At 33.1% G+C, this 14055-nt stretch overlaps 1 protein-coding gene across 1 annotated transcript in view; it reads right to left on the minus strand.

Moving 5' to 3' along the window:
• Positions 1-14055, minus strand: part of LOC134269470 (uncharacterized) — a 77727-nt gene that overhangs the window by 44853 nt on the left and 18819 nt on the right. The window contains exons 6-9 of the mRNA XM_062751674.1: positions 6191-6400; positions 5879-6106; positions 5540-5752; positions 5194-5424 (exon numbers count right to left, since the gene is read on the minus strand). Of these exons, the coding sequence (XP_062607658.1) occupies positions 5194-5424; positions 5540-5752; positions 5879-6106; positions 6191-6400 (882 nt within the window). The remainder of the gene's footprint in view (positions 1-5193; positions 5425-5539; positions 5753-5878; positions 6107-6190; positions 6401-14055) is intronic.

The following is a 14055-nucleotide window of genomic DNA, read 5'->3' on the forward strand; positions in this document are numbered from 1 at the left end:
AACCAAATTGAAACACCATGGTGTAAATTTGTACAAAAATTTTTAAATGAATGTGGTTTATCATATATATGGAATTGTAATACAGTTAATGTCAAATGGTTGAAAAACAAAGTATATCATACACTTATTGATCAATTTAAACAATCATGGTATAGTGAAATGTACAATTCATCAAAAGCTCTTAATTACAGGTTATTCAAAAGTACATTATCTTTTGAGAAATATTTTGATATTTTACCATTGAAATTTCTGAGAATTTTTTGTAAATTTAGAACTGGTAATGCCAGGCTCCCTATTGAAACAGGGAGATGGCATGGTATTCCTAGAGAAGCAAGACTCTGTAACCTATGTAACTGTAAAGAAATTGGTGATGAGTTTCATTATTTATTCAGTTGTACTGACAAAGTATTAAAACAAACTAGGTCATTATATTTATCTAATTATTATGCTGAGAACCCTAATGTATATAAATTTGAGAATCTGTTTAAAACCACAAATAAGAAACAGTTGATAAAAATTGTTAAATTTATACAAAAAATTATCGAGAGAGTTCGCTCTCCTGGTTAAAATTCTTTTTTCCCACGCAATGTGCATTGTTATAAGTATTTGTATTAATTATTGTTCTCTACAATTTTATAAGTTTTATGAGAATAAAGTCATTGTCATTATTAGAGTATTTGATATTTTATTGGAGAAATTGGGTACCCAGTGTAAGAATTCCAAACCTTTATCTTTTTAACACACACAATTTTTAAGCGACCCAAAAGCCTGTGATAAATTCCAATAACGGTTCAATTTGGTCAAGACATTTTGAAAGGGTAAAAGGGATACAATGTATTAAGTAGTAATAAATAACTCGAGGACATCCGCTCCAAAGCCAGGAATAACTCTTTATTTTTTATTTAATTTAAAAAAATTTAAACGATGCTTAAAATTGAAATGAAATCTTTTCATGCAAGAATTTTCATTTTATGCATCTCAATGTGGTTCAAGGTTATTTAAAGTCTTAGAAACAGTTATATTAAAAGTTTACATTTGCATCCCATTACATTTATACAGAAATCTTTTTCATAATCTAGCTTAAGATACCAAAGTTTGTTGGCAAATGGTGTTTCACATTGATAGGAAACGCTTTATTATTACACGATATAACCAGAAGTCTCTGTCAAGACTGTAGCTCTACTGGTTTATACTAAAGGAATAACTGTCTTATTTTTTGATTTCAGGATGTGATCAATCGATTGGCTTGCGTGATAATTTGCATAAACGCCGAAGCATAAAATTATCACGCAAGCCAATCGATTGAACATCGTCATAAAATTGAAAAATCTGACAGTTATTCCTTACATTTACATGCTCTGATTCCGTCAATCCACGTGCTCCAAGTCCTGCTTCTGTCTAGCTGTTTGTTCCGCCCTGCACGTTTTTTTTTGGAACCGCGCCAATACATTGATGGGGGAAATAAAGTACATTTAGTGATTTACAATTTGTAATTTTATCTCGTAAGGAGACACTGGAAATGTAAATATTAATATATATATGGAAAAGAAGAGAGTAGCAATTGGGACCTGAAACTTGAATACAGCAATAAATAAAGTAATGATTTTTGATTAAGTCACTTTTTGTGGAATATTGCAATCTACAACTGTAGGAGTAGCTTTTAATAAAATTATACAGATAGCAATTTAGGTTACCATGGTTAGATCATTCATAAAATTAAATTTAAAAAAATAAAGACAATAATGTATCTTAGTGTAGTCTACCAGCATCCCACATTATTTTATAATCAGACTAAAACTGTATCTGGAATAACATTTTAAAAGTATTTTAAAGAAATTTCTATTTTTTTAGTTACCACGGCAACATCGTCCATCGAAATCAGAAACCGATGTAAAGAATTATTTGTATTATTGTAGTCTACTTGTGTGCCAAGTTATATTGAAATCAGACCAAAACTGTAGGAGGAGTAGCATTTTGAAAGCATTTCACAGAAATTTCTAATTTTAGTAACCACTTCAACACCGTTCATAGAAATCAAAAACCGATGCATAGAATTATGTATCTAAGTGTAGTCTACTTGTGTGCAAAGTTATATTGAAATCGATATCAGACCAAAACTGTAGGAGGAGTAGCATTTTGAAAGCATTTCACAGAAATTTCTTTTTTTAGTAACCACGGCAACACCGTTCATCGAAATAAAAACCGATGCACGGAATTATGTATCTAAGTGTAGTCTACTTTTGTGCCAAGTTATATTGAAATCGATATCAGACCAAAACTGTGGAAAGAGTAGCATTTTGAAAGCATTTCCCAGAAATTTCTTTTTTTTTTTAGTAACCACGGTAACACTGTCCATCGAAATCAAAAACCGATGCACAGAATTATGTATCTTAATGTTGTCTACTTGTGTGCAAAGTTAATATTGAAATAAGACCAAAACTGTAAGAAGATAAACATTTTGAATGTATTTCACAGAAATTTCTTTTTTCAAAACATTGTTCATCGAAATTGAAAACCGATGTGATGCACAGATATATGTATCTTAGTGTAGTCTACTTGTGTGCCAATCAGGTACAATTGGTACTTTGATATCAGACCAAAACTGTAGGAGTAGCATTTTGAAAGCATTTCACAGAAATGTCTATTTTTAGTAACCACGTCAACACCGTTCATCGAAATCATAAACCGATGCACAGAATTATGTATCTTAGTATAGTATACATGTGTGCAAAGTTATATTGAAATCAGACAAAAAATGTAAGAGGAGTAGCATTTTGAAAAATTGTTTAAAGACAGACAGACGGACGGACGAATTACTATCCCATAAGCTCTTCTGGTCTCTGACCAGTAGAGCTGAAAAAAATTAAGAAATAAAGTACCTTAAATGTCTTAAACTTAAATGTTCAGATATCTATCATAGCGTTTTAATCCCAAAATATATTTGTTAAATAATTTACAATTAGAAAATCCGTTAAAGATGTGTATGTTACATTAAAGTTTTAGAATTCAGAGAATTTAAAACTAGAACGGAAATTTAGCTAATTGACTTCATCACCTTTCGGCTCTTTGAAAATGTAAGTAATCAGTGTCAATCCTATCAAAGGAAACTGCCGACTTACCTGTATTACTTTTTGTAACTAGCATCCTGATTGGTCAAGAGTTCAATTCCGAAGTAGAGTCCGGATAGATTGTGAATTTAGCAAATTCACTTTCTATCTTGTGACTCTACAATAAACATCATTCAACTTTCATCGGAATTGTTTCTCTTTACCGATTTAGGTAAGCTTGTGTTTTATTTTTATTCAAATGTTAAGCTAAACTTTAATTTTGATTTTCATTATAATTATTTTAATAAATTTAACATAATGTTTTTTTATGATTTTTCTCTAAAGTATTTTTGATACGGAATTAGGATAAATTACTTAGTTCATTTGATCTTCACTGAACTTTGAAATATCTGAAATGCTTACAAATAATCAGTTATAATAAATTGTTTCTTTCATTTAAATGTTAGTTAATGTTTGAAATTATATAATAACATTAATAGCAATTATTTCCGTGTTGAATATTTACGAAATACTGTTTTTGGAATTTTTCTATCTTTGTAAATTTTTGGCAATTTAATTTTACCGCTCATGAATTATTTTCCCTGTTTGGAACTCTCTAGTCAAAGAAGGTATTTAAATTTTCCCGAACTTTTGTAAACAATGTCTATGGAGTTTAAAGGTACTTGGACACAGATTTGAAGTTATTATTTTCTCTATAATATTACGACTTATATATTTTAGTAGCATTTCACACAAAAATTAATTAAAAATCTTATTTCGTTTAAAAGATATTGAAATTTCAAATTTTTCGGCGGGTTTGATTGACATATCCTTGCACTCTCACAAATTTAATCTTATTCTTAATCCTTAGGAAAAGTGGCAATCTCGTTTTGTATAAATGAAAAATATTAATACTATAATCCAGAAAATTCAGAGTAGACACGTTCGAAAGCAAAACAAACACACAATATATTGTCAGTCCGTGCAGTTGTGGTAAGCAGACTGTGACGATTGAACGCACCCGGTGAATTCTAAAAATAAACAATAACAGAACTCGAGCCCTGTTTACAAAAATTGTGTACATAACACAAGTGTGCTCGATTTGCTAAACTCTGTACGCATCTCTTAGTTCGGAATGACGATACTTGTGAAGGTGTTTTGCTTTCTAACATTTCTACTCTGAATGAAATTATTTTCTTGATAAAAGTTTTAATATTTTTCATTAAAATACATCAAAATTGCCACTTTTCCTAAGGATTAAGAATAAAGTTAAAGTTTGTGAAAGTGCAAGGATGTGTCAATCAAACCTGCCAAAAAAATTAAAGTTTTAATAACTTTTAAATGAAAAAAGATTTTTAATTAATTTTTGTGTGAAATGCTATTAAAAGATATAATTCGTGATATTATACAGAAAAAATGAGAAAATATCAACTTAAAATCTGTGTCCAAGTACCTTTAATGTTTGTAAGTTTTCTGATTTTATTGTCAACTTTTGATATTTAACATTCGTAACGGTAAGAACTTAGTTGAGCGCTACGCATGAACGATTTCACGTGAACGATCGATCTTTAGTTTCTGTTTTGTAATCATACTTTACTATAGCGGTTTTTGCTACAGGTTGTTTCGAAAGTTATTCAACTATTTCATATTGTTAATTTCGATAATTACTTGTATTTGTTTATGATTATTTTTTTGTGTAACAACTTATATAACTTCACTTTCTATCTTGTGACTCTACAATAAACATCATTCAACTTTAATCGGAATTGTTTCTCTATACCGATTTAGCATTACAGTAGAAAAAGCGAGTTGCTATCCTACCAAGCTAATTTCCCCAAAGTTCACAGACGAAAAGTCATTGTGAAATGTATATTCATATTCCCTGGGAAGTTATTTGCAATTTACTGGTTTTCCTATATATCATGGCTAATTTAATTGATGAAAAGGTCCCCTGAATAAATATACATTATTTTAAAAAATGCAGATATTTTTGCGAGCATTTTCAATTATTGAAGGCCTGATTTTCGGAACTTGAATATCGGACTACCTTAAGGGGCTCATGTGATCATAAAATTTTAAAATTTCTCAAATGAATAAATTTATTAAAGTTACTATTATTAAAATAAATAAGTTAAAAAAGCTATGCCTTTTGGTACTTCTTCCATGCAGGTGTTTAGTCTTGGATTGAAGTACTCTCCTTGAGAACACTGAGTGAAGTTCATGGTACGGTTGGTGTCACACACAATATAATCTGTCTGCCATAGTTTTCCTTGAAAAGCCTCTTTTCCATTTGTCAATCCTTGACAACTGGGCAACCGTTTTGGACAAGGGACACATGAAACGTTGCTTTTTGCACACTGGTTTTGAACATACTCACCTTTAATAAACAATTTTAAGTCTCAAAAATTTTATCTAGATTTTTACACTTAAATAAACAGCTTCATCTAGATTTCAATATACTCGTAAGTTCTATCATTTTATCATCTACTCACATGGTGTCTGAGGCTCTGTTCTATTGTCACATTTCACTATATTGAAATTCTCACATCTCATGCTTATGGTAGAGAACAGATCAGGATATTTACATTCCTGTAGATGTTTTCCGTATTTGGAGTTGTCCACGGAACAGTTGTAATACTGAGCACAGTTGTCATTCTTTCGGAAGATAGCCTTTGGATTCTGTTTGCAAATCTTATCAATGTTACCTGTAATCATATTACATAAAAGAGTAAAAAATATACTGCAGTATCAGGTGTAAAACTGTAAATCATTTGTTACTTCGACTTATAGTATTGATATGATTTACACTTGCAGAATACAACAAAACGCACTTGGAATTGCTTTCGACAGACATTTTCTTTGAACTGGATCAAAAAAGCGAGAGGAACATTTCTCTATATCAATGGTCCTATTTTTGTAGCAGATGGCATAATCTGGTTTCCATAACAACCAATTAATAGGGTTCTTCCCATCAGGCAATGTCACACAAGATGGAAGCCTCTTCTTGCAAGGAATACAGCTCTTATTCATTGGCGCACAAAGGTTCTGTTGGTAATCACCTACATATTTTGTTTCCAAAAAAACATTAAAGACAGAATACCAAAAAAGCATCGAATGACTAAAATTATTGCATTTTTTCTTACATGGCGCCTGGGGTTCCATGCGTTGATGACAAGTCACATTCTCAAACCACTGGCATGACATAGATATTAATGAAAAAAGATCTGGATAAAGGCATTCCATTGTGTGATTCCCATCAAATCCCGAATCAGAACAGTTGATGTACTGACCACAGTTGTCTTTCTTTGGAAGCAGAGCTTTGGGGTTGGCTAAGCAATAATCTGGTATATCCACTAAATATAAACAAAACAGCGATTAGTTTCACAGAGATAAGTTAAATTACATATAAATGACACTAGGAAATGAGTTTTATTTCGGACTACATTATTCACTGTAAGAAAGATGGTGACTGTAATATATACATGTTTTACGGTCATCAAAACATGTCGGCGGAGGCGATCGATTGAAATTTTTCGACGGCGATTACAAACATTATTCAATAAAAATGAGTAATTTAAGATATTGTTGAAGCGAACATCGATTTTATCTCCACGCCATTATAGTTGTTGTTAACCCACAAAGCGAAAATGAAAGAAAAACGCCTTTGGAATTTTGCAGTATGATGACCGTATTAACAATCACATTCCAGTGAACAGATGATGACCGTTAATTGTACCGATGACCGTGATATAATGTTTTACAAACTCGTATTAGATGTATTACATTTCTTTTGAATATATTATTACATACAAATGAGGCAGTCATTAGAAAAAAGAGATTAAAATGAAATACTTGAATGTATATTCCGATAATTAAGTTGATACATTGGAAAACAAACTAAATGGCTCGCCAAAATCTCTTTTTTAAAGGGGGGGGGGGGATAAAAACAACGACAAATTAGCTTTTAAAGTTTGACAAGGAAAAAAGAAAAAAATGTCCAAACTCTAAATTCCTGTATCGTGAATGTGTAGTTATGGGTATGTATGTGTGTATTTGAGAGGGGAGAAGGAGTTAAGTTTTAACTTCTTTCACAATCAAAGAATGACTGCACACAATGCTGTGTTTTGTGTCTTCTTTGGTTGCTTCTGTTCTTTTACATCTGAACCTCTTTTTACTTTTATATATTAACTACAGTGGTCCGTCGATTAGACACCTAATTTAAATGTTAAATGACTGTCATGTTTTTGTCCTAACGGTTTTCCAAATATAGGTAATTAACAGTTACCTGCCTTTGATTGAATATTATTTATTTATGAGAGGTGGAGCTAACATCGTAAGAATGGATCTAAAATTAGACTGGATGAATAACAATGACATGTATTAAAAAATATGAGAACTCTATTTTCCATCTTCCTTTTTATTCTGTATTAGCAGAATTACATTATTTAATAAGAATTAAAACGTATAAGCCCATCCATGGACTTAGTAAGTAAAGAATATTTTAAACTGTTGGATGATTTTTTAACGTGCTCGGACACAATACAAAACACGCAACATATGTCACCTATAGACGGAGTTTAGTATTCACAAATTTACCACTGGCACTTGGGGGTATGGATCCCCCTTTCCATTTTTTTTAATCTGGGATCAGTTCACCTTTTATTTACTTTTGTATTCTAATATACACTTAGTCTATATGTTATCGAAAATGTAACCCTTTTGTCCCTATAAACCGTTTTTAAACAGGCACGTAGCAACAGTGGGGCCTGCCCCCACTTATTCCCCAACAATACTTTTACTATAGGAAATCCTCATTGAAAGGCTGGTTGGCCCCCCACTGTATACTCCATGATAATGATATCGGTCGGTGAAATGCAAATACCAAATAATTAGTACTGAAAGAACTTGGTATTGAAAAAAGTTGGCCTTTACACCCCCCCTCACGAAATAGGATTATCAAGTTTGGGCAGTTTTCCTTTTTTTTTCTCTGGCCGCCCCCCCCCCCCTTTCAAACACGATACAAAGTGGCTGTTAAATATACATAAATCGTTTTCGACTGATGCATATTCGACACGATATATTTTAAAACAGCTTATAGAAACGAACGGGTTACAACATCATCGATTACATATAGTGCATATCAGAACACAAAAATATGAAGAAAAAAAAGAACAAGAGGCCCAGGGGCCACATCGCTCACCTGAGCAATTGGCCAGGAAAAAGCACATTTCAGACCAGAACTGAAAGTTTACTGGGGAGGGGGGGGGGGAGGGGGCTTGAATTTTAACCCCCAAGGGGGTCATGATTTGAACAAACTAGAATCTACACTACCTGAGGATGATTCCGTATAAATATCACTAAGCATGGCTTTGAAGAACTTGAAAAGAAGATTTTAAAAGATTTTTCCTATATATTCCTATGTAAAACTTTTATCGGCCATTTGGCCCCACCCTACCCCCGGGGGTCATGATTTGAACAAACTTGAATTTACACTACCTTGGGATGATTCCACAGGAGTTTCATCTTTCCTGTCTCAATGGTTCTTGAGAAGAAGACTTTCCTATATATTTCTATGTAAAACTTTGATCGGCCATTGTGGCCCCACCCTACCCCCGAGGGTCATGATTTGAATAAACTTGAATCTACACTACCTGAGGATGATTCCACATGAGTTTCATCTTTCCTGGCCAAGCGATTTTTGAAAAGAAGATTTTTAAAGATTTTTCCTATATATTCCTATGTAAAACTTTGATCGACCATTTTGGCCCCACCCTATCCCCGGGGGTCATGATTTGAACAAATTTGAATCTACACTACCTCAGGATGATTCCACTTGAGTTTCATCTTTCCTGGCCTTGTGATTCTTGAGAAGAAAATTTTTAAAGATTTCTCCTATATATTCCTATGTTAAACTTTGATTGGCCATTTTGGCCCCACCCTACCGCGGGGGTCATGATTTGAACAAACTTGAAACTACACTACCTGAGGATGATTCTACATGAGTTTCATCTTTCCTGGCCCAGTGGTTCTTGAGAAGAAGATTTTTAAAGATTTTTCCTATATATTCCTATGTAAAACGTTGATCGGCCATTTTGGCCCCTTCCTACCCCGGGGGGTCATGATTTGAACAAACTTGAATCTACACTACCTGAGGATGATTCTATATGAGTTTCATCTTTCCTGGCCCTGTGGTTCTTGAGAAGAAGATTTTTAAAGATTTTTCCTATATATTCCTATGTTAAACTTTGATAGGCCATTTTGGCCCCACCCTACTGCGGGGGTCATGATTTGAACAAACTTGAAACTACACTACCTGAGGATGATTCCACATGAGTTTCATCTTTCCTGGCCCATTGGTTCTTGAGAAGAAGATTTTTTTATAAACGCCATTAATTTTTCTCTAATTCATTATTATCTCCCCTCAGAAAAGGGCGTGGCCCTTCATTTGAACAAAATTGAATTCCCTTTACCCAAGGATACTTTGTAGCAAGTTTGGTTGAAATTGGCCCAGTGGTTCTCGAGAAGAAGATGAAAATAAGAAAAGTTTACAACGACGACGACAACGACGACGACAACGACAACGACGACAGACGACGGACAAATTTTGATCAGAAAAGCTCACTTGAGCCTTCGGCTCAGGTGAGCTAAAAAAGAAAAAGACACGATCCCAGATTTAAAAAGGAAAATACTGGAAGTGAGGTCCAAACCCCGTAAAAATTACCTGAGGAAAGATATCACGTGGTGAATTATAATATTCATAGTGTCACAACCTTTGGTTTACAACAGAGAGGGCGAGTGTAAGAAGATGCAGTTTTTTTTTCTCTTTTAAACCATTAGCGCATGTTTGTCTATTAACACAACATTACTTATGCAAATATACGCTTCTGTGAAAAGTAGCTATTGAACAATAGACAAACATACGCTGACTATGTATGTAGTCAGTAAAAAAGAACTTCAAGGCGTCTTCATTATTGTACGGAGATTGAAGAAATTGTGTTGGCCCCTACTTTAGAAAAGAGATTCCTACATCGTAAATACATACTTTTATTAATTTTGTTTAAGTAAAATTGTAGTCTAGATGGTGATCATCCCTGCAATTAAAAGAAAAATGTCTGTTTTGAAAGTTTATTTTGACGTAGATTTCGCACATCCTTAAGTGCAGTCTTCCCTTATTCTCAAAACACCAGATTATTCCGATTTAGCTATGTTGCAAGAAATTAAACGGGAGTTGACAACCTTTCACTATGAGCATTTCAACAATTAAAAGTTTTGTTTTAGAAACAAGATTGGCAAATGGTTAGAAATATTATGTTTGAAAATGATATTTATGTCTTTGTCCAAATATCTCCCTATAACTGCTTCTTTAACAGGAAAGAAAACAAATTAAATTCGGTATATTACGGTCATCCAACTTCGTTGAAAAAAATTTAGATTACGGTCATCTGAATGGTTTGTTACGGTCATCATTCTCAAAAACTTTGAGGTCGTACTACAGCTTTATTTCCTTAAGTTCAAGTAAGTTTTAATAATCAACAACAAGTTTTCATTGGCTTACATTCAATTTTCCGCGGAGTTTACACAGATATGCTAACAAATTGTTTAAATCTTGAATGAAAAATTTCAGTCGATCGGCTCGGCCGACATGTTTTGATGAGGGTAATATATTTTACATTGACAAGATTGATTGTCTCTTATCAGTTGAAAGAGATTCAAAAATTCCTGATTTTTCTTCTCTTCCTAAAGAATCTTGTTTTTAAAAAATACCCTTTTGCCCTTTAAGAAGGTATTGAGAGTAATTTATTAATATTGTGAAGGGGACTGAGTGAAACTGTCAGAATATGTTCTTAAATTTTTTAATTTTTTTTTTGTTACAATCGTTTGGAAATGACATTTTAACAACATCAAAGCCTATGAAACTGTGTTATGAAAGGTCATTTCAAAAAATGTCATAAACAGAAAATTCAGTTTTGTTGAATACAGGATTCAATTAACTTGTGGGACAGTTCTATTTTAAAATGTACTTTCCCTCGTGCTTTGCAATGTAAATACAGCAAAACTTGTTTAGTACGAACACGGATATTGCGAATTTACATATATATATTTACTTGTATTTTTATAAATCCTATCCGACTCTTGAAGTATACAACCTCATAACAATTAATGTTCTGGATATATTTTAAATATGAAACCACACAGCTCTAGTCAGTTTGTAAAACGCAGAATTTGTTCAAACCACCTAAAATCAAATGATATTTCAAAATCTATTTGTGTGTAGGGGGAGGGGGTTGGAGTTGTTTTTGGAATTGAATAAAAAAATGAATTTTTATAAAACCAATAAATATTTTGGCAGTTATATACATGTATACTATAAAGTATGGACATAAAGAGCAGTAATCAATCTCAAAAGTCTATCATTTCTATACAATTCGAGAACATAGCAACTAGTAACCTAGTATTAAAGATTGAATAAGGTGTCTTAGAGGCGTATGCATCCCTGGCGACAAGTCACATCCGCTGTGTGCTCCTTGTTTTAATCGGATAAACGGGAAAATTTGTAGACAATTCAATGTGTAAAAAGGCCAAACAATTAATATGTATTGATCATACGTAAAGCATGCTCTTGCGTCCAGAATCGACAGGGAGACATAAAGCCCATATGCAGATTACAAAGGTATATTGCTTTGTAAGTAAGAAAAGATGGCGATGAAAAAGGTAAAGTCATATGTTTATCATAAAATTTCATAGTATCTTAATATGAAACAAATGTTTCAGACTCTGTTGTGTCTTTTATTTCAAGTTCACGATGAGGCGATCGACATCACAGTATGGTTTGAATGATGCCAAAAAGCAGACATGACTTAAAAACTGAGTCGAATTCCATCGGCATCGGAAGCAAGTATTTTGAATTGCCTAGATAGCCGAGTGGTCTATAAAGAAATAGAGGGCTTGGCACTTCCTGAACAAATTTAATTTTTTTTTTCACCCAAGAATCGTAAGTGGCATGTGACAAATTAGGTAACAATTTTGAATTTGCAAAGTGACTCTTAAGAAAAATGTTCAATTCAAAACGACAGGCAGTCAGAAAACATTTTGATTAGAAAATTTTACTTTACTCTTCAGTCCAGTTTAATTGGAACTAGTGCTAATTGTAACGGGAACCGTAACAGATGTTTCCCAAACGCTCCCCAACTTCATTTTGGTGCCTCATTCCATCTAAGCTTCATCAAATAAACTAAACTCTATGCATCTTAAACTTAAACAACGTTTTTCCTAAAGCATACCAAGTATATACATGTAGCAAATTTTTGCATTGCACATGCGCATACTTGCATGCATATGCGGAATGACCATATCATTGTATCTACACTATTGATTTTTTTTAATGTACTTAATATCAAGGCATTTAATCAAAAAGTAATCGAAAATATGCTAAATCAAGTGCGTTTGTAATTATACGTATTGCACGTGCACGCACGTGCATGCATGTGCGTGATGACCATATCCTCTTGTAAGGGTCCATTAAGACTATCTATGTTCTAAACTCCATCCTGTTTGGCTGAAAACCAAGGGAGTTATAGCCATTTAAAGTTTTAGCCAATCATATTGCAGCGCACGTGCATGCGTGTGGTTTCATGAAAATTATTTTATACGATATCGTAGGATATCTTAATCCATGACTATAAATTAAATTTCAAAGTATTTCGTCAAAAAACGAACAAGATATTGAGATTTTTGTTTCAGCCAATCAGAGCGAAGCGCACGTGCATGCGCGTGATTTCATGATAATTTGACCATGTCCTCTTGTGTATAATACTAATATATTCTTATATTCTGAGTTTCAACACATTTTATCAGAAAATAGAAAAAGTTACGGCTATATCAATTATATTGGTCATTTTACGTGCTGCGCGTGCGCGCTCTTGCAAGCACGTGCGCGCAAAATGACCTTGATTCCGCAAATCTACATAACATGTCTACTTACCCTAAAAAGATTTTACCTACATCAGATGAACAGTTTACAAGATCATTCGCTGACAAATAAGTACCCAGGAAGAAGAAAAATAATAATAAGAAACAGAGTAAAAACAATATGTTCCCAAACTTCGTTTGGGGAACATAATTATTTTATTTCAATATTTAATATCTTATCCGACCCTGGGGTATGAAACATGTACAACGTGTCCTACATAAAAAGCGCCATTTTTTAGCGAGATATATTTTGTATATATTTTCATATTGTCAGAGATTTTCTGTTCGATGTCAAGTAATTAAAAAAGAATTTTTTTCTATGATTTCCTTTCGGTCCCTTAAGAGTCTTGAAAAAACGTTACAATACCGCTACATTGCCTCTTTTCTTAGCAAGCCACTTGTGCATGTAAAGATTGATGTAACATTCAACATGCATAAGACATTTATCCCCTGAAATACAAAATCCCACATTCACACGTGACTTCAAAATATGAAGAATGAGATACAACAAATCATTGACTTAAGAATACTCAAATATTTGAAGCAGTTTATGTTTACATTGCATCAATCAAGTGTTTTATTTGACACTGCCATATGTATTTTACTTCTGTCAAAACTTCCAAAAATTCAAAAAGAAATACGCACGCTAACTCTCGATTTCCGCCTACATTTTGGAACCATTTAATTTAATATAAATAGCAATTTAAAATCTAGAGGAGAAGGTTTTCAAAGATTTAATTCATTGTCACTATATAATCAGTAGACCCCCCCCCCCTTACACCAGAACTCATGACCCAGGGTTAATGAATTTCACAATTTTGGAAAAGGCAGCCATGCTCATAATTAATATGTATTTAGTAAGTTTGTTTAATACCCAGGAGCTGTCGAGCAGAGAAGAAATAATGCACTTTCACTATACAATTTATATATAGAGCCCCACCCTAACACCAGAACCCTTGATCCGTGGGCCACGTATTTCACAATTTAGGTTAGTGGGCTCACTGCTTATTTAAATCATACCAACATTTTGACTGCTTGA

The sequence above is a fragment of the Saccostrea cucullata genome, unplaced genomic scaffold, assembly GCF_032062105.1.
Source record: "Saccostrea cucullata isolate Sc308-1 unplaced genomic scaffold, CSIRO_AGI_Scuc_v1 ctg678, whole genome shotgun sequence".
Classification (NCBI taxonomy): domain Eukaryota; kingdom Metazoa; phylum Mollusca; class Bivalvia; order Ostreida; family Ostreidae; genus Saccostrea; species Saccostrea cuccullata.